The 27130-nt window shown below is 51.9% G+C and overlaps 1 protein-coding gene across 3 annotated transcripts in view; it reads right to left on the reverse strand.

The window, feature by feature from the left end:
* Gnao1 (G protein subunit alpha o1) overlaps positions 1-27130 on the reverse strand; it is a 147097-nt gene that overhangs the window by 2970 nt on the left and 116997 nt on the right. Inside the window, exons 4-8 of one of the 3 annotated variants that reach the window (XM_041649546.1) lie at positions 20380-20540; positions 16295-16423; positions 15445-15574; positions 11738-11891; positions 5933-9766 (exon numbers count right to left, since the gene is read on the reverse strand). In XM_041649546.1, the coding sequence (XP_041505480.1) occupies positions 9633-9766; positions 11738-11891; positions 15445-15574; positions 16295-16423; positions 20380-20540 (708 nt within the window). In that variant the 3' untranslated portion in view covers positions 5933-9632. Of the gene's footprint in view, positions 1-3019; positions 3174-5932; positions 9774-11737; positions 11892-15444; positions 15575-16294; positions 16424-20379; positions 20541-27130 lie in introns of those variants that run through there. The other 2 variants (XM_041649543.1, XM_041649544.1) reach the window with 2 other exon arrangements.

Genomic DNA, 27130 nt, shown 5'->3' on the forward strand with positions numbered 1-27130 from the left:
CATGTCTGGATAGCACCTGTGTGCTTATGTCTACAGTAGCCAGAAAAGGATGTTGGGGCTCCTGGAACTGGAGTTACAGACAGTTGTGAGCTGCCATGTGGGTGCTGGAACCCAAACCCAGTTCTCTGGAAGAGTAGCAGGTGCTCTGAACCATCTTTCCAGCCCACTGGAGACTTCTTAAGACGTATTTTTATTGATGTGTATGTATATGTGTCTGTGTGAGCGTATGTACATGTGAATGCAGGTGCCCCTGCAAGTCAGAAGAGGGCTTTTTTGGAGATGGAATCACACGTAGTTTTGAGCCACCTGGTGTGGGCGAGGAGCTGAACTTGGATCCTCTGACAGAGCAGGAAGCACTCTTAATCACTCAGCCATCTCTGTCTCCAACCCTGCAATTCTCACAAACCTGTAAATGAAGTCTAAGGAGGATGGCACCAAAGGGTCTTGTGTACTTTAGGTGTGGTGGGCACCACCTAGCCTGGGCTCTATCTTCAGTAGGTCCCTCCATGGACTGGGCCATCACTAAACAGTCTTAGTCCTTGGGAGAGTGGCCAGGACACAGGGACAATGAGAGGCTTAAGGGATATCATGTGAGACATCCACTGGGCTCCTCCAGTGCCCCTAACGTTCCTCGTGTGTTCCTTTTATTCTGGCAGGCTGGGTGGTGATAACAGGGCACACCTGTGTGTGATACAGGCGTTTTCCAACCAGCTACAGTCTAAGCTCCTGTAGATCTGCTCCGCAGGCGCCTTTTATTAAATACCATATTAATATGGACCATGACAAAAGTTTGGAAAAGCCCTGAACGAGGGAGACTCCCCATTTCCTTCAGTCTGTCAGGGGTGGCCTAGGACAGAAACAGTGCAATGGTATTCTGGGAGAGCGTGAGCCCAGGCTGGCTGGCAGGGGTGTGCACCATTGAAGGCACAGGCTGGCTGGCCGGGGTGTGCATCATTGAAGGCACAGGTTGGCTGGCCGGGGTGTGCACCATTGGAGGCACTGACTGGCAAGGACTTTCCTTCTAAAACAAAAAGATAGTTCTAGGCCAGAGTTCCTGTCTAGTGGTGAGCCAGTGTGAAGGCTGAGGGGTGGAGCATCCTCAGGTGGGGTCGGGGTAAGCCTCCTCCACCCACCATCACAGACCTATCGAGAGCAGAAGCCCGTCTGGTGCCAAGCCACATCCAAGCCTTCAGAGGGCAGAGAGTGGCAGAGGCTGCCCTGAAGAAGAGCTTCCTGGCTGGAAAGCTCTAAGAAGAGCAGGTGGACTTCCAGACGGAGCGGCTGCCACACTGTGCCACGTCTGCTGAGCCTGGGGTTTTACACAGTCCCACTGCTACCCTGAAATGCTGGCCTGCCTAGTTTCTCAGACAACCACCTCCTAACCCTCTTCCTCTACTTGGTCTGCGTCCTCACACCCTGTGGTGGCATGACATTTGTGACTGCTTCTTCTCCTTCATGCTGTTTGAATTCAAACTGTATTCTGTGTAGGCCCTGGGGAACTGGGGACATCCAGCGGTCACTCTATAAGAGACTGACCACTCAGGCATTATTCCTAATGAGCCCCTAAGACAGCGCCTGGGGCTGTCGGGCCTCCTTACATAGCCACAATTTTATAAAAAGCCTTGGGAGTTGGGAAGTTCTTGCTGAGGCTGAAGAAGGCAGCAGTGGCTGCCAAGAGCTGTGCTTACAGGTATGGCCTCCTGTGTTGGCTTTTGGGGGTGATTTTTTTTTTTTTGCACTTGCTCTGCCAACAGAGGGCACCTCCTCAGTTCCTTCAATACCATGACAGAGTGGCCAGCAGTTATGTAGACATGGCACTAAATACCAGTCTCTCTCACCATCCCTCTAGCCACTCTGAGGTGCCATCATGGTCTGCTATGGCACCCAGACGAACATGGGGTGCCACGGATTAAGTAACTGGCTCCCTCTGCCCCTTGTAATTTGTAAGTACTGCAGCACATCTCCGTATCGGCCGGTGGGTCCCCTCCTCCGCATGGCTAATCTTTGGTAGTGAAGAAGATGGGTGAGACTGCCATCCACCTGTACCACAGTTTAGGATCCCCTTGGCTCGTTTTGGGAACCTGTGTGGCCCTAGGACCTGAGTCCAGTACTACAGACCAACTTTGGGGCCATGTCAGTGAGTTTCAGGTCCATGCAACATGTGCCCACATCTGGAGGCTGGGGTACATCCTCTGCCTTAGCAGGGGGTTGGTCTTATCCTCAATTCTGCCCCAAGGGAACCCTAAAACTGTCCAGTCTTTAGAGGGTTGGGCTTGGCTCTGGCTTCTAATCAACACTGCCTTTAGCCTTTCCCTCCTGGACCTATTTGGAGTTTTGCTGGCATGGAGCAGGGGCTGTCTGTGATCCATTCCTCTGAGGACCAAACAAAATGGGGAAAAAGGCCCAACAAAAGCAGAAGAAAAGCAGGCAGGTGTGGAGGAAGCTCACACTACATGGAGTGGTTTGACCTGGGTGAAAAACAGCGGTTTTGTGTTTGGGGAAAGGTGGAGAGAGCTGGCATGATGGGGAAAGTGAGGCATGTCTGGAGCAAACTGGTAGAGAGCACAGGTCCCTGAGTCACCCTCCCACGCCACCAGCCTGCCTTTTTCTTCCACAAGGCGGTGGCTGTGCTGGGCCAAGGAGAGGAGAGGTACCTCATGAGGATTTGGAAGGCTCTCCAACTAAGTCTCTGGACATCAGGGATGACCAGGAAGAAAGCAAAGGAACACAAGTGTCCTGTGTCCTGCCTCGATCCCTAAAGCATTCACTAGGACACTGTGGAAAGGCCACCGCCTACCCAGGGACATGTCCACAGCTGGCCATGTCTCGGTGCTTCTCCAATACGCTAACAGACTCCTGCACTGGCCCCTCGCTTTCCAGTTGCCCTGCCCAGCAGGCTGTCTCTGCAGCCCACAGGTTGGGGGATTCCAGTTGGTGTCTTTTGTAGGGGATGTGGGTGGGGGATCCAGGTCCACACCCAGGACTGGGGCTTTCGCTGGTCCAGGGCTGTAGCACCCACCTGGGTATTCAGGGAAGCAGATGGTCAGGGGCGACTTCTTAATCTTCTCGCCAAAGAGGTCTTTCTTGTTGAGGAAGAGAATGATGGAGGTATCGATGAAAAACTTGTTGTTACAGATGGAATCGAAGAGCATGAGAGACTCGTGCATGCGGTTCTGCAGCCCCGGTGGGGAGGGGTGAGAGCAAGACAGAGAGAGACACACAGAGACAGGGAAGAGAAGAAGAGAGTTAGGTGTAAAGAGAGACTAGGTCGTTCAACACCCAGGAGGCCCTGGGCTCCAGGCTCCAGGCTCCTCCGTGAGGTCAATGGATAAAGCCTGTAGTTGGGAATGTATCGCGGTGCATCCGATGCTAACACGCCAAGCACCCACCATTCTGGGCCAGTGGGAGACTGGTCTGGGAGCCGGCTGTGGCTCCCTGGATGAGGCTGAGGTTAGGAGACCCAGGATCAGAATGGCAGAGCCCCAAGCTGTGTGCTTGTCTCCCTAGAATGTGTGAGCACAGCGTGGGACTGGAGTCAGGGAGTTGGGCTTTGACTTTATCTGCCCCTCCCCCCTTCCTTCTGCCCAGTCAGGCCTCTTTCATGGGTTGACAGGTGGGAGGGTACACCCCAGGAAGATGGGGTGACTGCTACTAGCATCCTGGAGGGTGGCCACTCAAGGAGTGTGTGAGGCCATTTTCAGGGATGGGGCTAGACCTGGCCTACAAGGTCTTAGGCATGGCAGAGAGGAATTACTATCTTGTACACAGAAACTTGTAAGTGGCTGGATGTGACGGACACCCAGAATAAAGCCCAACTTTTGGGAGAATGACCTTTCACTCCAGGTAAAGGCCAATTGTTTTACTTTAAAAGCCAAGCACATTCACCTGTTTCTCGTTATAGGGAGCCTGTTGCTCCGTTAGTGAACCTCTCTGCAGAGAGGTGTGGAGAGAGGCACCTCTCCTAGTGTCCCAGGTAGTCTGTTCTAGTTTTGGGAAGCTCGTCACCTGAGTCTGAACTCAAGCTCTGAGAAATCCGCACTAGATCTCTGGCAAGTAAACAGAAGGGCAGAATGAGTGTGGATGGTGCTGGACATTGCTGAGGCTCGTGGACCTGGGGCAAACGAGCAGGAGCTGGGTTACCTGCAGGCCTCGTGGCCATTCTGCCTTCCCGTCTGAGCAGGAGCTAAGATGGCAGAGTGACAAGTGCTGGTCCTGAGCTCCACTTTGTGCTCAGCACTCTATCTGTCTAAGGTCCCTCAGCTCATCAACCTGTAGGGGGCGAGTAGCTGTGACCCTGAAGAGCAGAGGGCAGTGTTGGGAGATGTGGCTCAGTAGGCAGAGTGCTTGCCTAGCATGCTGGAGGTTCTGGGTTCCATCCCCTGCTCTGCAAGAAAGCAAAAGTAAACCAGAGCAGACATGCACTGGGCCCTGAGCCCCACCCAGAGCTTCTTGGGCCGTTTTTCCAGTTAGTGTGGTAATCTGGCCTTTCAAGAAGTCATCATGGCTGGCTCCTTGCCTTAGGGTTGTGAACTCTGTTCTTAGGGCCGACAGTAATGTGGGGTTCACAGTCTGAGTTCTCAGCTGCTTCCCACATCCCCTAGACAACAGAAAAACATAGTGCCCCCTTGTATCTGCAACCAATTACTGTCCTTTGATTCTGCTAAGCAAAGCCAGTGACCTCCATTCTTATTCTCCCATAAAACCTCCCTGTCCTCTGCACAGGACTCACGTGTCATCTTGGTGGACTTTGCCCAGAGAGGTACGCCATGCGGACTTGTATTCAGGACCTAGCATCGTGATACTTGCAACCAATACGACAGCAGGGAAGCTCTGAGACTCCAAGACTTCAACAGGAAACCATCCTACAGGGGCACCAAGGCCTATAGCTGCCAATGCAAAACCTCAACCATTGCACATTGTCCCAAAAGTTACTGGGTCTCCAGGTGGTGGTGGACACAGTGCAGACATTTGGGATGCTAAGGACCAGAGAGAAATCGCAGAGGGGTCACCAGAGTTGTTCAAGCTAATGTTGGGGGCCACTTGCTATGGAGAGGGCTGAAGGACTCCTCAAGGGTCGATGTGCCTAGGTTTGGAAGACTCAAGAACAATTCACCAAAGTTCCTGGATTCCCACCTTCTGAGTCTCGGCCCACACAGTCCCTACCCCCACACTGCAGTCCACTTTTAAGTCAGTGGTACCTTGTGCGTTAGCAAGGTATGAGGTCCTGGGAGCAGCATGAATTAGCCAAGATTCTGGCCTCAATGGACATACACAGAACTCTGAGGGATGGGGCATGCAGTAAGTAGGGCTGGACAGAACTCCGCGAGGGCAGTGGGCAGGGAAGCTGCTGGGGGAGCGCCGGTACTGAGACCCTCTCCATGCTCAGCCTGACAGCCACCCCTCAGGAGCCCATGACCAACATGCCTGGAGTACAACAGCCTGTACTCACAGGAGGAAATAGACGCCAGGTACATTCAGAGCAGACATCGCCAAAATTGAGAAAAGAGAAGTCAGGGATCACAGATGGCCAACAGCCACCTGCCTGCCATTGCTTTCGCACGGAGCCACTGGGGCCTTCCTGAGGCTCAATTCCTCCCAGTCCTCTACCTGCCCAGGTGGCAGCAGAGCTGAGAACAGAAGGAAGCCATGTCACAACGACCAGCACCCAGCACCAGATCACGCGCCTCGGTCCTAGGGATCTTGAGACACCAGGTGCTAGGGTGCTAGGGCCCTGGGAAGCAGCTCAGCACAGGACGGATCCGCCCCTGCCTCACAGCAAGCCTGGAGTGAGCAGGGTGGCCAGTGGCCCAAATCCTGCTCCCAGCAGTGCTGTGCCTACTCTGCTAGACTGCCCGCAGTCCCAACACTGGGGAGAACAGAAGAACCAGTCGCGTAGGTTTATCTGGCAGAAGCTCCTCGGCACTGACACAATACATCACACTTGTGCTAGAAAGAGCTGGCACTTTTTATTAATGGTGGGTGACTAATAAATACATTATGGCAGCCAATAAATTATTACAGTAACTAGGTATTTATTAAATCAGCAAGTCACTCTTCTTACAAAATGACAGTTAATGAGGGTAGGTGATGGCAATGGGTCAGGAGGTGGGACCACTGCACCTAAGGCTCTGCTAAGGGGAAAAGAGGGTACCCGGCCTGTGGCCTGGGACTGGAAGGTGGGCATAGGCCACATGGGTCAAGTCAGGAAGAAGACTGGGAAGTGGAGGGCTGCTGCCCACGCAGGGCAGGCAGCTGTGGCTGGTGCAAGAAGCTAAAGGGGAGTGGGGAGTGGGCAGAGAGCCGCTGGGAAGAGGAGTGTATCTGCTGGTGGCCTTTCAAGCCTGGGGAAGAGAAGAAAGCTGCCCTTCACAGGGTAGCCTGCTCCCACTAGAGGGCTCAGAACTGGGGATAAAGGCCATTGTTTCTGCTTTCCTTCCACCCGCTCCCTCCTTGACATGGCCATCATCTGGCATGGTCTCTAAGGCCAACCCCACTCTCTAAGCAGGTGTGTATAAGGCTCTTCCTCCTGAGGGGCGGGGTGTAGGGGAGGCCTGCTTACACCCTGGGTCCTGTTCTTTGGGATGCTGGGCCTTTCTTTCTCTAGCTTGTAGCCTGACAGGATCAACAGCCTGGAAGGTGCTTGCCTCCAGTAGTCCAGTCTGGATCTCCACCGAGAGCTGTGGGGCTGCCCCTGATGCTTACCAGGAGGCTCAGAGAGAAGTGGTGGCAGCTAGAAGATTCGCTGTACCTCAGAATCCTCAGAAGAGGGTGACAGGCTATGACTGGGCCAGGAGGGGGGCAAGATCTGGAGGCTTCATGAGTCTCTCCTGTGTGTGGTAGGTCTCCTTGTCAAGAGGCTGGGTCGGATGGAGAAGAGGAGGGGGTCAGGAAGAGAGAGAACCCTGCCCTCAGAGTACAGGCTGTAGCATGTAGTGTGGGGGTACCATGGGTACACCAGTTACAACAGTACTTTCTGCAGAAGGTAAGGGCTGGGGTGAAGCATTGTGAGCCCTCTCTGCAGGAGCCTGTGGATAGCCAGGTTCTGGGGTTGAGGACTCTCAGTGATAACCAGTGCAGTCCACACAGGTCAGGTGCCTTCAGTTCCCAACAGTAGGAGGCCGAGATGACGGAGGTCTTTTTGCCTGGTCCAAGAGGATCCAAAAGGACAGGGCACCAGGATCTAGGGACTCTACAGAAGGGATCATGGGGGGCTGAAGGCCAGAGCTACTGGGAAGTGGCTTAGACTGGGAGGAGTCTATCTTCACCCCCAAATCAGAGTTCAATACAGTACCCTCCATAACTCAGACCAAAGACTTGGGGGACCTCTACCCATGTTTAAAGGCAAGATTCTTGGAATGGTCACGGATACAGGCACAGGACTAGCCCACAGGCAAGAGGCATGGTCCCACGAATGTGGTGAAGGCACTCTTCCTGGGAACTGGCTCCTGGCCTGCTGAGTGAGCATTCAGAGACTGTAGGACGATCACTGACATGGCCACTACAGACAAGAGACATTGCCCTGGTCTGGCCACTTACAATGCTTCCCCCACACCCAGAGCCACGACGGAGCCACGCCTCATCTAATATCCACATTCCTCCCCACCCCCCCATGGTAGAACGGCTGGTGATGACACAGATGAGAGGTGGACACTCCCCTGCAGACCGTGTTCTTGAGGGCCTACAGTAGACAGCCTAAGACCACTCTCTCTGGGATGGCCAGAGAGGGAGGGCCGAGAGCAGTGCAAGACACACACAGGAACCGGGAGTCTAGGCTGGCCCTGGCCCCGTGAGGGCTCTGGCTACTGCACTGCAATGATCTGAGGGAAGTGGGAACTGTGTGGTCATAGGAATGGTGACTTCTATCTCCCCGGAAGTGGTCTTAAAAGATGGAGCTTGGCCAACATCCCTTGATTGCAGGTGTTTTTAAACTTGGGGTTAGTCTGGGGACCCAGGGGGTCATACACAGTGGGGCCAATGATTTAATCGGCCTTAGCCACCACATCAGGTCACCGAGACCGTGGGCTCCAGGAGTCTGGCACAAGGTTCTCAAACGATGGCGGTGTACACAATGTGGGTTGAGGGGGAGTGGCAAGGCAGTCAAACTGGGATGAGCTTCCTAGAGGATCACCCCTGCAAGCATTCGACACTAGGGAAGGTTCCCGTGTCTCCCTGGACCACCCAGAGTTCTGTTCTTGTTGGAACCAACAAGCCCAGAGCTGTTGGCATGGCCAGGGGGGCTGGGAAAGAGAGCCAGGGTCCTGCCTGGCCTGGGGCTGAGCACTCTTCAGAGTGGAGGTCAGGAGAACACAGGGCTTGAGGAAGGCTGAGACCCTTCTAGGTTAGAACTTTCCCCACTGCTCTGTGGACACATTGGCACCCCTAGGTACAGCCAGTGCCAGGAGCACACGAGCCTGTCTCAACCACGGGACATCACAGCAGCTGACAGGAAAATGTTCTAGGGCTGCCAAAACCATTCCACCCCCTTTTCTTAGGAACTTCTGCAGTAAAGTCCCTCCCTGGGCTTCTAGGGCTCTTTCCCCTAGGGGGCGGGGTATATGTCTGAGTTGGTTTCTATTCCTCCTAAGCTCACACTCCAGGGTGCTGTTGGCTCATCGCTTGCTTTCTGCCCCTAGAGCAGGAATATACCAAGGGTTTCCTGCCTTCTTGACCAAGGTGGAGGAAAGCAGGGCATTGGCTTCAGGGCTCAGTCTCCTGTGCTTGCCTGAAGAGCTTCCAGTCCCAAGCTTGCCTACTCTGGCTGAGACCTGAAGAAAAGGGCAGCTGAGCCTGTATGAGCAGAACCAGCAGATGGCTCCTTCAGGACTTAAATCAACCTGTGCAGGAAGGAGCTGCCTGCCCCCTCAACTTTTCTCCCCACCCTAACTTCTGGGGCACAGGTCTTGTTTCTCCACCAAGGCTCTTTTGTAATTGGCAGTCTTAAGGAATAATCCCAGGTTCATGGGAGTCAGGGCTGAGTTTTCTGGGGAGTCTAAGGGCAAGGCAGAGAAGGGCCAAGATCCAAGGTGAATGAGGAAGGAAGCCCTCCCCAACGTCTGAGTCTTTGCACCCCAAAAGTGGCTTGGTTATGTGTTGGTGTTTGGCGACAGAACTGCCCTCTACCAAACAGACCCTAAGGAAAGCTGAGAGATGGCATCTACTGTCCCCTTATCAGCCAGCACCTGTCACAGGGCCATCCTGCAAGCCACCCTATCCCCTAGGGGAAAAAGAGAAACAGGCCTTTTGAATAGGAGGCACAGATACAGGACATGACCATTCTGAACCAGATGGCAGCATTGCTCACTCAGGCTCGGAGTAAAACACTTAAGAGACATGGTTGGCCGGCGAGCAACACCCAGGTGGTGGGCAGCATTTCCTGGCCTTGTGTGTGGTGCTCCACACCTCTGCCCAACCCTGTTCCCTTGTGTCATGCAGCCAGAGTGGGGTAGGGTGGGGATGCTCAAAGGATGCTGCCTCCTCCCCCAGGGACAGCCTCTGGGATTTTCTTCAGTGCACAGAGCATCCTAGTGGTGGCCGAGCTCTGGATCCAGGGCAGAAGTGAGCAGCAGCTGGGCAGGAGGCCAGGGCTCAGTAGAGTCCACAGCCCCGCAGATTTTTGGCGATGATGACGTCTGTCACAGCATCAAAGACAAACTGGATGTTGTTGGTGTCCGTGGCACAGGTGACATGGGTGTAGATCTCCTTGTGAGCTGATTTATTCTTACTCTCATACTGCCCCTGGATGTGAGCCACAGCTTCTGTGAAGGCACTGGGGCCTGCAAGATGAAACAGTCGGTGAGGGGAGTCAGCTGATGGAGAAACCCTGGAGTGGCTCAGCATGGAATCCCTGGGCTGGCCATTGTGTCATTTAGGCCAGTGGCCATGGAGCAGGTGCCAGAATCCTCCTCAGGACCACTAGAAAGCAACAGGCCTATATGGAGTGGAAGCTTTAGGGCTCAACTCCAGCTGGCGGTTGGAACCTAGAGCAGCGATCTCCCTAGGAAGCAACAGACACCGCCAGCCCAGTGACTGGCTGACTGAGGTGGGGGCTGCCTGCGAAGCTGCTGTTTTCTCCCCACAGGCCTACTCACTCCAGATGCAAATTCTGTCTTGCTACAAGCTGCAGGTGGGACAGAAAGCTGCTTTTAAGCAGGTATTTCCTCTCTATGTGCCCATGAGTCTGCAGAGAGGGCCAGAACCCGCTTGAAACTGCAGGTAAGGTAGGAGGACCATGCATTCTGCCTGGCATCTGTGAGCCTCTGTGGGCTCCTCCCCTTCTCCTTGATGCTGCCCTCTGTTCCCTCATAGCACAACTGATCTGGTTCCCTGGTAAGTCCAAGGAGAAAGCACTGGCTTAGAGAAAGATAGAAAGGTAGAACTTCAACTCTGCATGGAAACCCTCTACGCCAACCCCCCCCCCCCCCCCCCATCTTCTAAGAACTCAAGGCAAGCCTAGACCAGACTGGGACCATTTGCTAAGGGAGGAACATGAAGAGAACTGGAATTGGAGCCACAGTGCAGAGCTGGGGGTGGTACATCTGAAGGGAGAGGCCCAGCCACCTCAGGCATAAGTGCGTAGACCACAGCCTGGCCATGAGCATCTACAGACCATAGCTGTTTGCTAGGCCAGGGCTGGAAGTAAGGCTAGTGTCCTCTCAGTTAGGGGCCTCCTGCCTTGACTCAGTTCCAGCCCTCAAGGGTGTATCACTGGCCATCTTCCAGCTGGAGAAGAATCTGGCTGGATGGTGAGGGCTAAGTCCTGTTCTCCTCAGTTAAAAGCTCTTGAAGTTCTTGCCTACAGAATGACCAGTAGGAAGGGCGGAATGTAGAAAGCTATGCTGCTTGCCTGACTTCAGGCCATGACCCCACAGGCCCATGCTGCTAGAATCTGTATCTTCTGCTCTGTGTCCGCCAGGACCTACCTGCTGAATTGAGAACAGCTGACAAAGACTGGGTTGTCCTGGGCTCACACAGCCCACCCGACAGGGCTGTCAATCTTGAAGCTCCTTGGGAGCCCTGGTTAGGTTGCACATCTGGCTCTCTAGCTCAGATCACTGTAACACTGACAGTTGGCCTATTGTCCCTGCACTTTCTGCAGCACAGGCAAGGTCCTGCTGCTGCTCAGGTTCTGTCTCGCCAATGGGCTAGGACAGTCTTGTGGCCACTTGTGCTGTTAGAATGGCTGTCTATCATTGTGATCATAGACATAACAACAGATCTGTAGTGACCACAGACTTGGAGCAAGTACCATGCTTTGCATAGCCATGGGCATCTATAAGACGGCTTATAGGAGACCTACAGGGAGTGGGGAAATAGCCATTGTGACAGCCCCCATATCTCATGGTTAGAGAAGCCAATCTGGAGAGGCTATGTGACCTGCCTAGGCCACTCTCCAGGGGCTAAGCTGGGGCTAGATCCTGCTAGGCTACCTTACTCGAAGATCAGGTTTGTTGTCTTTTGACATTGTGGGTTCCTAGTGTTCACGTACCCTCTGCTTATAGACATGTGCCTGGAGTTCCCTAGGGTGGTTACTATTACACTGGAGACGGAGATGAATCAAGCCAGGGCTTCAGGATCCAGTTGCCCAGGTATTCTTATCATAGCTGGCTCTAGTATAGTTCCTTGGGGTGGATTCTACAGGCTGAGCTGGGTGCACTAAAGCACAGTAAAGGCCCAGAGAGACCAGGTTCCTTGGCTGCTCGTAGCTGCAAGGGGCTGTGTGGAATGCGAAGGGCTCTACCTGTGTATTCAGGAAAGCAGATGGTCAATGGGGACTTCGTGATCTTCTCCTCAAATATGTCCTTCTTGTTGAGAAACAGGATGATGGATGTGTCTGTGAACCACTTGTTGTTGCAAATGCTGTCAAAAAGCTTCAGGGATTCATGCATGCGGTTCTGCAACAGAGTGGAGAGGCAGGTGAGGGCTGGTGGTACCCAACACCCTGACCTACTGTGGCTAAGACATAGCAAGACAAGCGGAGGGATGGGCCACCAATGCTCTTAATGCATTATTGGGGACAGAGACAGAGGGCCCACGAGAACAAACAGGACATGTCCCTGCTTCATTCCACACACAGGCAGGTTTGGGTGGAGCTGGGGTGGATCAGGAGTGCTGTCCCTTCCAGAGAGAGCTGGCCTGGGTGGGGCACTGAGGTCACTGCAGAGGCTGCAGTCCCTGGAGAGGACATGCACCATGCACATAGAGGGCAGGGGTGCAACCATCATCCAATATGTCTACACGAAACTGTGGATCATGCAGACTTCTCTACCATGGTCTCATTCATTTTTGCCAGCAAGGTCAGGAGGGTGCACACATTCCATTGGATAACATTAACCGAGGACTGAGGTCCTCGAATTAATCCTGAGTTGGAAGCAGATGCCAGGGGGACAGCGTCTCAGGGGTGATGTTGCTGTGGCCTTGGCTGTTTGGGTGACTTTGTTGGTTGACTGGGCTATGCCTGGCTGAGGGAAGCTCTCTCTGGGAAAGCTGGGAGTTGGGGCTGGTTTCTCAGAAGAGGGGCCAGGAGAACCCCAAGAAGAAACTCAGCAAAACAGATTGAAACTGAGAGAAAGCTAAAAACCCAGCAGAGGAGGAAAAAGAAACCCTGAAAAATTGATCCAATCAGTCTCAGACCCAGGAAGTGCAGGGCAGCTATGCGAGGCACCTACACAGGCCTCAGCTGCCTTGTGATGGGCAGGCGCTGCAGCTGGGATGGATGGAAGGCTGTGTGGAGAGGGTGGCCTCAGCTCAGAAGCCAGCACAGAACACAGGCCTGGGGTTAGTATTCACAGCAAAGTCACCCAGTGGAGCCCTGAGAACCTGCTGCTTTCAACTCTTAGCTCATGTTTGATCAGAGGGAAGTGCTTCATACCTGCCGGGCTTGGAGGGTCTCTCAGAATCTGCCCATGGTTTTGGCCTTGCTTTGGTAAGAAAAGGCCTTGCAGGCGCTGGTGGCAGTAGTGGTGAAGTTGTGGCAGCCTGTGGCCCGGCTGAGTGGTGCAGAGAGCAGGTACGAGGACAAGATGAGCCCGTGGGGGTCCCAGGGTGCAGCGGGGAGGGTGGCTGGTCCGGTGTTGGGCAGCCACTAGCCGCAGGGCCTTCCTGGCCTAGCTCCAGGAGCTGTCTCCAGACATCTTTGTCTCTGTAGCCCCAATTTTCCTCCCCAGGCCAGGGAGGGAAGTGCAGAGCTGGCTAGAGGGAAAGACTGAGGACCAAGGACTGGGTCATTGGTGCCTACATCTTGCCTCTCTAGGGAAGAAATCCAAACTCTACCACCTGTCCTCTGGCTACAACATCTGGACAGAGGAGCAGAACGCTATTTCAGCTCTTAGCCCATCATCCCCCCCCCCCATGCCTGAGCAAGGTGTGGCAATTACGCATGGTCACACAGGTGGCAGGAGTGATGCCAGGTCTTGGGCTGAATCCATCTGACTCCCAAGTTGTTCAGTTCACACACATGTCCCCCCCACAGCGACGACTGCTAGTTCCACAGGAATAGTATGGTTTGACTGTCACTACAGCTAGGAGCCACCGCTGTGGCCTGCTGGCAAGGTGGAAGGCAGCCCCGGGGAGAGAGAACTCTAGGAAGAGCTCATTTCTGACTTTGGCCCGTTTGTTTTTCCTACCTCAGGGTTCCTGTCTCCAGCTTTTGAGGCAGGGAAATGCAAGGGAAATGGGGAATGAGCTAGAGGCAGGGGAAAGGCTAAGAGAGCAGTAAGGTTAGGAAGGACACTGGAGGGAAAGTGTCTAGGTGCATAGGAGCAAGGCTGGTGAGGAGTTAAGGGGAAGCAGGTAGGGAGCCACCCCGACTTGGAGACCTGAGGCCAACAGGGCTTGGTACCCACTGGACAGCTATGCTGTGCTCTGGAGATTACTGAGGGTCTGGCCCCACAGCTGATGGTCCTGGGCCTTTGCTCTGGCAGGGCAGGTTCAAAGGAGAGGCCATGCTCCAGTGTGAAGGATCTCCTACCAGCCAGTCTCCACCTCCTTGATTCTTTTCCAATACCGGATGTGATGTAGCATCTACTCGCAGAACGGACAGGCCACAGGGAGCAGGTACAATGGCTCTCATAATACAGAGGCACCCATAGTGGGGAAGAATGTACTGGGCCAGTCATTCTGATGGATGCACTAACAGGAGAATGTCCTGGGCTTCGGATAGTCATAGAGTCTGGAGTTAAAGAGTGTTCTAGGCCATGTCTTCCCAACTCCGTACTGGGGCTTGGGACTAGACCACTGTCTGCCACAGTCACTGAGAGTGACAGCTCTGAAGCCCAGCCATCACAAGAAGAGCCTGGACCACCCCTCCTACCAGCAGCTTGGCTTCCATCTGCCAAAAGTCTCATCATTCAGTGTGAACTACTCAGGACGACGGGTCCTCCTCTACCAGCACTGTACCCCCCTCTCAGCACATACCCCAAGAGCTCATCCACCCCTCCATAGACACCAGTAATGACGGGACTGGGACTGGGAAACAAACTGGACTCATAAGGAAGACAGGCCTTGTTCAAGGACAGCACAACCACAGGCCCCTCCTCTGACCCTTGGTGCTGAACCCAAAGGCTCAGGGTGAAGCACTCCTATTCCAGATAGGAAGGCAGATGCCAAAGTGTGAGTCCACAGCCATGAACCCCACTCTCAGAAGTGGGCTTGTCTCCCATGACCTAGTAGGATATCCTTGAGGCCTGGTCCCTTTCCAGGCTTTGTGGATAGGCCCACAGACTTGTGGGCTGATGGGAAAAGCTCAGCGGATGTACCTGGCTAAGGGCAATACTATACTGGCTGGCCGGGCACTGTTAAGCAAAAAAACGCTTCCATGACCAGCAGCCTTAGACAAGGCAGGTGGTATTACTGTCCCCACTTTTCAGATGACAGGAACCCAGCCAGAAAGGGTGCTGCCTGAATTTAGCTCATACCAATGAGCAGCAGAGACAGGATGAGGCCAAGGGAAAGGCTGACAAGGAACCTCTCAAGCCAGGTGGCAGGTCTTAGAGGCTGAGAATGACATAGAGAACCCAGGCTTGTCACTCCCAGTATGCCTGTTTCTTGGTGCCCCTCTTGGCCACGTAGCCCCACAGCTATCCAGCTGGCCAGAATCCCAGGAAGGTCAGAAGAAGCTAAGGCTGCCTTTCCTGCTGCACGCACACTCTTGCTTGGCTGCTATCTGGCTTTGTAGAATTTGCTTAATTTTTTTCTGGTCTGTCAGCCCTGTGTGACTCCACTGTTTACTAACAAGGTGCTTACTGGTCAAGACCCTGACGTTATCCGCAGCACATTTGAATACAAACTTCACTGGGAGCCCCCAGCTGCCTCTGTTGTACTGGCATGACGAGCATCTGCCTTGACAACACAGAACGCGCGAGGATGCCTGCCAGAGGCCATCTGTGAGGCCTGAGAACTCTGAACGTTGGCTTGTTCTAAGGCCAGCGCTCCCTTCAGGTCACTCACCGTGGTTTCGTCCTCGTGGAGCACCTGGTCATAGCCGCTGAGTGCGACACAGAAGATGATGGCCGTGACATCCTCAAAGCAGTGGATCCACTTCTTGCGTTCAGATCGCTGGCCCCCAACGTCAAACAGCCTGTAGAAAGTCAAGGAAAGCTATGAGGGCGGGGATACCTGTTATCTAGTCAGGAGAATGCTGAGCAGTGGGGATGCAGTACCCCATTCTGAGCACCAACAGACTGACAGATGAGCCACTGCTACCCCTGGGTCCTGAAGGCAGCTTTCATTACCCCTGAGTCCCAGGACTGAATTTGTGCAAATACAGTGACTCAAAGACCTGCCCCATTTCTTGGTCTCTCTCCTAGATTCACCTGATATCAAGAAACCACACCTGGAAGACAGCTCAGGGGTCACTAGGCCTTAGCCCATGTCTCCTGGGAGACAAAATCTTCCAGTAGGGCTCCAGGAACCTGGTAGCCCAGTTCAGGCTCCTGTTCTTTGGCCCTCAGAGCCCCTGGATCCTACGTTTGTTCTGCGTCTGGGAAAACCCCACTTCTGGAGTTCTCTGTAACGTGAGAGGGAGCTGCCCTCTCAGCCTCTCTGGCCTGAGACTGTGGTGATGCTTGGGTCTCCTCACCTGGTGCAGGCTTACCCACCCTGTCCCCTTCCAGGGCCTCTGAAGTAAGGCACCTGTTGTTTTTAGCCTTTAAACTCGGCAGAAAACAAGTTCTCAGATGGGCTTCTTCTGCTATCTAGTTGTCTGTGAATCAGGGCATGGACAGTCCCCCATCTCTCTGCCTCATCACCAGGCCCGGCACTAGGGCCTGTCAGCAGGTCCCATCTCCTTAGGCCTCACCTGAAGTGGAGGTTCTTGAATGTGAAGTGGGTTTCTACGATGCCGGTGGTTTTGACCCTGGTTCGGAGGATGTCCTGCTCAGTGGGCTGATAGTCAGCGGCTCCAATCCGATCCAGGCTGTCCAGGTAGCTGGGGGTGACAACATACAAGAGTCCATGAACCTGGGCCCTGCTCACTATCTCTGGAACCCAGCATCCGCCATAGCTTTTGCAAGGTTGACTGTGGAGCACTTAGTCAGTCAATGTGGAGATAATCAAAGGAGAACTTGAGGGTCTTAGTCTCTAAGGTCCTCAAATTCAGACTCAAAGCAGCAAGGCATGTAGACCCAGCTACCCTGGGCTGAGATTTGCCAATGAGACTGCCAGGATCACAGCACAGTGGTTATATCTTCAGTTGAAAATAATAATGGCCCACAGGTATGATCTATTTTCTTAAAAATATATATATTTTTTAACTTTTATATTATGTGCATGGGTGTTTTGTCTGAATGTATGTATGCCAGAAGAGGGTTTCAGATGCCCTGGAACTGGAGTTACAGACTGGTGTGAGCTGCCATGTAAGTACTGGGATTGAACCCATGTCTTCTGGAAGAACAGCTAGTGCTTTTAACTGCTGAGTCATCTCTCTAGTCCCCAGTTCCATTCTTTACATGTATTCCATCAATACAGGTAAGTCCCATGCTCTAGAATCTTCCTATTGCTCTGTGGTGCTCTGAGTCTCTGTTTACCATCCTATATGTCCTCTTGTTTACCAAGGTCTCTGTGCCTCTTCCCATTTGATGTTCTTGTCAGCAGGGACCAAGGGGTCCATCTCGGCTGAGCAGTGGTAGGGCCTTCCTGGAACCCAGATCTTTGGAATTAGAGTTCCCCAAGTTCTCTCAATGGAAGGGAAGATGGGGAAGGTGCTGAGGGAGCAGAGTAGGTCAGTGGTGTTGGGCCCACCCCATAGGTTCCTTCTAGAAGGCTTGAGTGTATTGTGAAGGTTTTGTTTTCAGTCCTCTGTGCCTGACTTTCCTCCTCCACAACTATTGGCCTCTTCTTTCAGGCCAATATCCTTGATGCTGCTGGATGCCAGGCCTGGGGAACCCTTTGTCTCGCTATTCCTACCCCAGCTGGGCAATGTCCTCTGAACACACAAGTCGGGCCCTTGGTCTCATTTTGTGCTTGCTGAGTCTCACCAAGGCATCCCTAACCATGTATGCTGGTTGGGATTTTTATCCTTGACACAAACCTAGATTTATCTGGGAATAGGGAATCTTAGTTAAGAAAATGGCTTCATAAGACTGGCCTGTAGGCAAGTCTGTGTGGAATTTTCTTGACTGATATGGAAAGGCTTCACTAAGGTGAAGAAGTGTTGTAGCAGGCAAGTGAGTGAAGATCAGGGCAGAGGTACAGCAACTGATTGGTCCCTTTCCCTCTGAGCTTGGGATCCACAAGGGGCATGGTTGGAGCAGGGTAGGGGTGGGGTGGTATGGTAATTAATTGGGGTTTTAGGATGTTAATGGCTCTCTTCAGAGGGGTACAATTTCATAGCCCCATCAGGGCCAGTTTAACTCCTAAAAGAACATAACTCTGGACCAAAAATAGCACTTATGAAAGCAAGGTGTGGTGCGTTTACCTGTAATCACAATACTCAAAAGGGTGAGGCACAAAGATGGAGAGGTCTGAGGCCAGTCTTCTATAAAACAAGTCCCAGGAAGTTCCAGGTTAACGTGGATACACAGAGAGAGCCCACCTCAAGATGAGACAGGCAAAGCAACAGTCATGGTTCTTCTGCCTGCACCCCTCTCTATTTCCTATTGGCTTTCTCTCAGAGAGGCAGTACAGGAGACATGACTAGGAGAACACCATTCCATGGGGCAAAATTAGAAGGTGGCAAAGGAGAGCCAGAGAGTGGGATTCAGAAGGAGTGGAGGGACAGGTAATTGCAAATACTGACTCAAATTATAACAGTGGGCACAGGAAGAATGAAAACTGAGACCAACAGAAAACTGGGGGTGGCGGGAGAGTGTGGGAAGGAGGAAGGTGAGCTGAGCTGAACTCCATATTTCAAGGTAAGAATCAGGAAATACTGAGCAGTGTAGGACGATTTAGTGGAAACAGTGGAAGGGAGAGGACAGGTGGTGGGGCGGGGTAGCGCCAATGGTGGCCACAACACTCATGTTTATTTTATATCCTGGTCCGCTGTTAAGATATCTCTGCAAGGGATTCATTTTAGTATCACTGAAATGGGGACAACTTGAGAGAAACATATGATGGACTTCCAGAAGACAGACCGAGCCCAGGAGGCCCTCTGAGGCCCAGCGGGGGAGGGGAGGAGGGAGCTGATTGAGAGGCGCTCCATCTGGTCTCCCAGATAGCCATTCTCAGGCCTGTGATCTGAGCATGCACAGGGAGTTTGGATTTCTGCTCATCAAGGTGTCCCTGAGAGCGCACACAGATTGGTGGCCTGGGCGGCCGCGACTTACCTTAGACGTCTGCCTATGCACAGCCCCACCCAGGTGTGAGAACAGCAAGAGTGAGAAGGGAAGTAAGAGGCCTTACTCTGGTCCCTAGTTTTGTTAGCTGCCCTCCTAGCTAATGAAAGACCCGCATGCCATCAGCGAGTGCTGCTGTGTTGGGTCCAGTTGGCGAGGCTGGTATAATGTAGACTGCAATTTTTATCCCATTGTATATCCCAGGCTAGCCTCAAACTCGCCACAGTCTCCGTCTGCTGAGCTAGGATTCCAGGTGTCTACCGTCTTGCCCAGAGATCATGGTGATTAATCTCAGCACCACTGGTGTTTTGGGATGCTGTTGTTGGTTCTGTGTTTTGGGGGCTGACCTGTTCAGTGCAGGATACCTAGCATTTCCTTTGCCCTCTACCTGCTAGGTGACTGCAACACCACCCCCTACTGCAAACAATGACAAATGCCTCCAGAATCGGGCCCAGCTGAGTCAGATGAGGCCAGTGCACACACATCCTTAGACAGTGGGTAAAAGCCTGCAGCACCCCACTGGTACCAGATTACAGAAACTAGGGGCACTCTTCAGTGCCAAGATACACCCCATTGTTGCTATCCACTCCGGGACTCTAGAGCCACCCACCTGGGAGAAAGTGGCAAAATGCAGCAGGTTTGTCGGCTGTGGCTTTTACCAACTCTCCCTTCTCTCCATCTCTGCCTCACACTCCCTCATCTCTTCCTCTTATCTAGTCACAGCACAATATTGAAGCTTATACTTGCTTATTCTAGTTCTTGACTGAGAACTACTTATTTCTTGTTTTTTTTTTTTTTAACTTTAAAGCTGAAGAAGGTTGGGTGTTGGTGACATCAGCACTTGGGAGGTGGAGTCAGGATGACCTAAGATTCAAGGTCATCATCACCTACGTGTGAGTTTGATGTTACATATGACCCTGTCTCACAAAACAAAACAAAGCAAAGAAAGTTTTTTAAAAACACAAAGTAGTGGATTTCATTATGGGATTTTCACGCATATTCCAGAAGTCTACTTTGGTGACGCTAAATACTGTCCAGGGCCTAGAGTGTGCTAAGCAGGTACTCAAGCTAAACCTCAGCCCCAAGTCTATTGTTTTCTTAAAAATAGAATAAGATGGCAGCATACGAGCTGCTTTATGCATGTATATTTTTGTTGTTGTTACTTGCCTTTATTTTTTGTGACTGTGTTTTGATATGGGATTTGTCTATGTAGCCTTGGATGGCCTAGAATTCTCTGTGTAGACCAGATTGGCCTTTGATTCACAAGGATCCACTTGCTTCTGTTTCCGGAATGCTGGGATTAAAGGTGTGTTCCATCATGGTTCTTGATTCATACTTGTGTCCTGGATCTTTCTAGAATAAACAAACCCTACCTGCTAGCCTGGAACCTTTCCAGTGGGTACAGATGTGGTCCCAGAGAGGTGGACCAGGTTCTTGCTCTCCAGACACTGCCTGTGTAATTGTCTATTTGCTTTCTTCCTCATCCTGGGCACAAGAAGTAAGGCCCTTCTTGTCCCCTCCTTGATGGCATTAACCTAGGTTTGTATCTCAGTCAGAATCCTCCCCATCCCACATGGCATTCCAGCCTCCAGCCCGCCTGGACACTTACTATTTGGCAGAATCGTTGAGCTGATACTCCCGAGATCGGTTGAAGCACTCCTGGATCCCTGAGTCACCCCAGAGTCGCATCATGGCAGAAAGCAGTTCTGCAGAGAAGGGTTCAGTGTCTTCCATACGGCTCACCACATCACACACCATCTTGGAGTCCGCCTGCATGGACAGAGGGACACACTGCTCTGAGACCTTGGGGCTTCTGATGTAGTCTCTACCAGGACAGCAGGCCGATGCCAAATGGACCTGCTCATCATCTGGAAAGGCAAGACAATGCCCTTCCAGGGAGGCAGCCCTTCCGGGGAGGCATCAGGAGTAGCGTGAAGCCTATCTAAAATGTGGGTTGCTACAACAGTCCCTACGGTCACTGCCCATTCACACTGAGAGTGTTTCCCTTTATAATGAACCCTACCGGATTCCTTTCTAAAAGTTACTATTTTACATCTAAAGGTGTTTTGCCTGCATGTATATCTGCACCATGTGCATGCCTGGTGCCTGTGGAGGTCAGAAGATGGCATTAGATCCCCTGGAAGAACAGCCAGTGCTCCTAACCACTGAGCCATCTTTCCAGGCCCCATGTCTTGTATACTGTACTCTGGGAGCTACATTTGAGTTCTTTCAACAGAGGGAGATTCAGATAACAGGAACTTCCTTTGGCTCACAGAATGACATGGGGGTGGCAGCGTGTGGATTCACAGAGAGGCCTTGCCTGCTTTGGTTGGTTGCAGTGGGCCTCTGCCATCACCACCAATGTGTCTGGGCTCCCATTCACCCCAGTAGAGAACTTGGGATACATATTTAGAGTTGAGCCCAAAGAGGGTCCCTGAGCCAAGTAGCTGAGTTTACGGGGAGGGTTAGTCCATGTGTCACTGTGGCACTTGGCAACATAGAACTTATGGGTATTAGTCAGGGTTACAGAGGTTAAGGGACCCAGTGCCACCACTTCCCTGCTTCTTTCTCAAGGTTGTATTCTGAGAGGATTCGCATAGGCCAGGGGAGACAGGTGTTAGGGGATAAGCTTATTCCATTTGAAAAATCCTGGCCTAACAATACATGTCACTAGAGGGCCAATGGAAGGAGCAGTGCAGGGTCAGAATGGGAGCTAATCGGTTCAGCTAGGTTGTGTAGACTGTCCAGAACCTTGCCCTTATTTTAACCTGCACAGTTCTGCTTTAAGCCCTTTCAACAGCAGCCTACCAAAGCCAGTGGCTAGTTCAGAAATAAGCGGGAGGTGCTGTTGGCAGCAGGCATCCTCTGTGGTGTGGGGAGACACAGCAGGTCAATGACCGGAGGGTTTGCGGCAAACAAAGCTTCCACACAAAGGCTACGGAGGGTTTTGGCTACCTGGAGACTTTTCCAGAGGCCTGCTGTCTGACTAGGTGGCTATAGACTTGTTACAGCCTGTCCACGGCCAAAGGTTTATGGGAAAGTTGTCAGCTGTGCTCTCCCCACTGCCTACTCCAGGAAGGAAGTGACCCTGGCAGGAAGCTGGAAGGCCATGCCCACTATGCTAATCCAGACCCTGCTCTTTGAGAACAGTGTTCTGGGTTTTTAAGTCACCTCACCTGACAGGGAGGGTTACCCAACCAAGGCAGCCTGGTTTCCCAGGGTCTGGAAAAGTGGGTGAGTCTGGACTTTTGGTGCCCCAGGCAGCCAGAATGACTCAAGGAGGGGTAGGTGGAGAAGGGGGAAGGCAGCCTCCACCTGCAGCTAAAAACAGCTACGGGACCTGTGAGTCAGGGCCATGCTTCAGCTTGCTTCCTCTACCTGGCCTGACTGCCCTTAGGGCATCTTGAGTTTTCTGGGTTTGTCTTCCCAGCTGTGGGAAGCAGCCAGCTGACCTAGCTAGAGTTTGCTGACTTTCTCAACTCCCATGCCCCTAGATCTGGTCAGTTCTGGACTGTGACAGACCCAGAGCAGGGTGGGATTCAGGGTTCATGGTGCAGGCCAGGCAAAGCTTTGGGGGCCAGAATCCTGCTCCAATCTGAGTGTCCAGATGACACAGAGGATGTCAAGGGTGCACAGTGACTGTGTAGAGATAAACTGTGGGCCCCCACGAGATCACTTTGTCCCTAGATGTGAGAATTTTATGGTTTTTATCCTGGAAGGCTTGCTTGGAGAGCTGTGCGGGATGTGGTCCTGGGGTTCTCTGCACACTTCTTTCCATAAAAGCTGAGTAGGAGGAGCCCATGCTAGTTCCTGTCTGCCCCTGTCCCTTAACCTCTCCTCTGGATATGTGACATGACCGCGCATGCTGCTTTCCTGTCAGAGAATCCAGACTGAGGTCACAGACAGCGGCTCCCATTCCTTCCCTGTGTCCTCAGTCTGGCTTCTCTGCAGTCTGTGTACCACACAGTCGGAGATCCTTAATCTCCCAACACCAGGACTCCCTTCTTTAGAAAAAAAAAAAAAAAAGCCCAAAATTTTAGCTGGGCACAATGGCATACAACTAAAAAAGGCTGTGGATCTTAATAATTTAAGTAGTTAGGGTGATCATTGACAAATCACACAAGAGACGTAGGCTCAAGTGTAACAAGGAAATATTTTAAAGAGAAGATCCAGGGCCGATGAGGTGGTTTAGTGGTAAAGGCTCAATCCTGACAATCTGAGTTTGACTTCTGGGACCCATACTGTGGAAGGGGATTCCTACCCATTGTTTTTTGATCTTCACACACACACAATTATGCCCCCCTTCCCTGCACACAAAATAAATAAGTAAATAAACAAATAAATATTTTTTTAAAGAAAATAAAGACAATATCCATGAGGCTGAGGATATAGCTTAGCGGCAAAATGCTTGACTAGCTACCATGAGACCCGAGTTCAATTCCTATCACTGCATATGAATGAATGAATGCTTGCATGAATAAAGGGATGCCTTGTTTCTCAACCCCCCTTCTCCTTCCTATTGCTCAGAACTTAGATATGATGGTTCTAGCTCCAGCAGCTGGATTGGTTCATCACTTAGGGATGGTGGAACAATGACCTGAAAACAGCTCAGGTCCTGGACAATTACATGCAAGTGTGCTATCCAGAGTTGTGCTAACATGATTTCAACTGTTCAGTTATTGATTTTTTATTGTTTTTATTGAGCTATATGTTTTTCTCTGCTTACTTCTTTATTTTAAAGCATACGATTTCTATCATATTTAAACAACTGTTTTCAGAACATTCACAGTCAAACTTAATGTGAATGGTTACAATAACCTGTTAGGTTTCCCATTGTTCCTATGTTCAGGAATCATGACCATGTCCCACTAAGCCCAGCTACCTGTTTTCAGACTACTCTGATGGGGCCTGTCACACACAGTCCTCTCCTCCCATCAGGTGTTCCATTTGTGTAAGGTATTTTTGCTCTGGCCATGCCTACCTTGAATGTCCCTCAACCATCTTGTGTTGTGTCTGGTGCTAAATGTGCCTGTATCTTGGGGCAGGGTGATCTCTTGACTTCTCATGGTACCCTGGAGCTCACATAGTGCCCTACATACAGCTGCTGCACAGTCAATCTTAAGTGAAGGCTCTTTTACATTTTAACATCAGACTCAGCCCTAGCATGGATTATGTTACAGCTGACAGCCCAGGACTCATATCTCAGACATAGTCAGGTCACCAGAGGCCAAAGCTGAGGCCATATTAGTGCCTAGTCCTCACCCCTGAGCACAGTCTTGGTGGGCAAGAGAAGCTTCACGAACATTACTGGAAGTCTGTGGAGGGCACCAAGCAATTATCAGGGAGTCCGTCCTGTCTTTTGCCAACTGCCCTCAAGCCTGGGGTATGGGGCTCACCCTGACCTTGACCTTTCTTGGCCTTCTCCCAAGCCAGAGGTGCAGCTCACATTCCAGCACCCACTTTTCCAATATGGCTTCACAGTAGTCTGCCCCCTGCTGTTCACAGGGTGCAATATGAGGTCTGGCAGAGCACGGGCCTGTCCTTGGGGTAGACATCCTTGCTCCGTGTACAGTCCTGGATGGGTGGGTCTCCCTTGGTCTCGACCTGGGTTCCCCGTGTAAGAGGTCCAGTGTCCGTGCTATGAATGGAGGATGACAGTATCCCTGCTTCCTCCACAGGGTCATCACGTAAAACAACAGGACACAGCACTGGATGGCAGCTGTGCTAGCATCTACCCAGTGGAGGGCATGCTCTCTCCCACCCCTTTAGCTGCTGTGGCCACACAGCAGTGCAAAGGACAACTACAGTGACAGCAGTGACGGGGGCTGAAGCACAGCTGGGACTGCAGGTCTCAGTGTCAACAGTCGAACTCTGTTCTTACATATTCAGGATCACGAGGCTAGGAGAAGAGAAGCTGTGACTTCTAGATGTCAACAAGCAAGATACCTTTCTTCTTTTTTTTCTTTTCCCTCCCTCCCTCCCTCCCTTCCTTCCTTCCTTCCTTCCTTCCTTCCTTCCTTTCTTCCTTCTTTAAATCACATCAATGACCAAGAAATGGCATGGGCATTCTTACTGTTTTAAAAGGCACCCTTTCTGGTTAAATGAATCTTAGTCCTAATGCAGACAGGCAATGGACTGATGCCATTCAGGGTGGATAAGAATCACTATGGAGAACCCCAGGGCTCTAGAAAACCCCTTGTGTAGGCCCATGCATGGCATCTAGGATGACAGGTGGTGGGCAGGAGGTGGAGGAGCAGCTTGGCCTAGATCCCCAGAATGGTATTAGAGTAGTGATGTCTGGTGTGGGACAATTGTCTGTATTCTGTCAATTATGTTTTAAATAAACACCAGTAGCCAGGCAGGAATAGGCAGAACAACCAGACAGGAAATAGGGGCGGGTCAAGGAGAACAGGAGAATTCTGGGAAGAGGATTCTGCTTTCTGCAGTCCTGTCCCAGCCACAAAAGAAGCAAGATGTGACTGCCCTACTAATAAGGTAATAAGCCATGTAGCTAACACAGATAAGAATAATGGGCTAATATAAGAGTTAATAAGAAGCCTGAGCTAATGGGCCAATCAGTTTATAGTTAATGTAGACCTCTTTGTGATTTCTTTGGAACCTAATGACTGCAGGAACTGGGCAGGACAGAAAACTCAGTCAACAATGTCCTTGAACCGGAGGCATACAATGGATCCCCTACTGTGAAGGATGGGCCCCCACACCGAATGCTGTAGGGCATATCCTGAACAAGTGTAGCAAGTAGTACTTAGAGCTGGTGTCAGCTCAGCCGGTGGGACAGTTCATTGGTAGTTATCAGGGAGGCTGTTGTTCCATAACGTCTCCAGCTCATCCATAGAGAGCTAGAATCGAGCACTGTTAGCTCCCAGGGCCCAGTGAGGACTTTGCCATGGCTCACATATCTCCTACTTGCTGGGCCATAGGCAGCCCCTATGCCAGCTGACTCAGTGTCTGAGAGATGCAGCTGATGCCTGTCTGCGCTGTGCTATATCCCAGGTGAGTAGAGATCAGGTGCGACACTGGCCACATGTGTTCCACCCCAACACCATATGCTCCAGGAGCTTGCAAGGCACCATAGTTGGAAGGCAGAAGGGCAGAGTTGATCTTCTAAATCCTTCCCTGTTCCTGAGTGCAAAGCAGATTTTTCTAGAAGAATTGACAGCAACGACTCCTAGAGCCAGAGGATCACAAAAGACCCAGGTTTAGTCCTGGTTCTGTACCTGTCTGTCAGTGCCCTGAACAGACTGCTTACTCTTTCAGAGCCCTTGCTGTCCCTCTGGCACGGGGTGCACACGGCTATTTGTGTGGATGAGATGGGCTGAGGATGTGACACAGCCCTGCAGCATGAGAAAGCCCTGCAAATGCTAGTTATTATGAGCAAAGATGAAGTGCCTCAGACACAAACAGCAAGCTGACATAAATAAGCCTGCTTTGTACAAGACTTTCCAGGCAAGCATGATAATCTTGATAACAATAATCATAGTAATTATAATAATAACCCCTTCCGTCTGAGTAGCTGCTTTGGATCGCTCAGAGTTTTCCTCCATCTCTAATCTTTGAGGCCAAGTGAAATGAAAGTGTGAGTATGGGAGTGTATCCCCCCCCCACCCCCTGGCTCTCCAGCTGCAGCCAAGGCCTTCATTGGCCCCACCTTGCCCCTGTGCTGCAGTTGTCTCCATTCCCACCAGAGGGCAGGAGAACACAGACCAACAAGAGGAATCAGGCGCCACAGACCACGGGCCCAGTGTGCCAGGGCTGCTCTTGGGTGCTGACTAGCAGCTCTGGGGCAAAGGCCAGAGACCCCAGATGCGGAGGCAGAGAGTGGTAGAGGCTGCAGTCTGAAAACTCGCTGAAGTCTGCACATGCGAGAAAGCAGTCATGTTTTCTTCACAGACAGAGCCTTCTGCTTTACACTGGGGCCTTAGAACTTCAAGGGGAATCAGTTGTCCTCACCCTCAGAGCTCCCTCGGGGGCTGCTTTCCTGGTCCCTGCTCTGTGACTCTGTAGAAGTGGTGCCCACCTACCACCTGTTTTAGACATGGTGGCACATCTTTGGCAGTAGCAGTAACTGGGGTACATCACACACTTGGTGATTGGGACCAGATGTGCTTGGGCTCTTCTTCCCTCTGAGCTTAAGGCTGGAGCATCAGCTCCCAGGGACTCTGGACTGTGGGCCTTGTGTATCCACTGTTTGCTTTGGGGGAGAGAACCTTTATGATTCCCTCCTAAGATCCTGCAGCCAAACTGAGGATTTGGCACAGTTTATCTGCCTTCTCTGCCCAGTTAAGATTGCCCCCACCCTTTGAGCCTGCCCCTCTTTCATACACCTGCCCTTCACACAG

The sequence above is a fragment of the Microtus oregoni genome, unplaced genomic scaffold (assembly GCF_018167655.1).
Source record: "Microtus oregoni isolate MIOR12 unplaced genomic scaffold, Mior012 000004F_ref0000308, whole genome shotgun sequence".
Taxonomy (NCBI): domain Eukaryota; kingdom Metazoa; phylum Chordata; class Mammalia; order Rodentia; family Cricetidae; genus Microtus; species Microtus oregoni.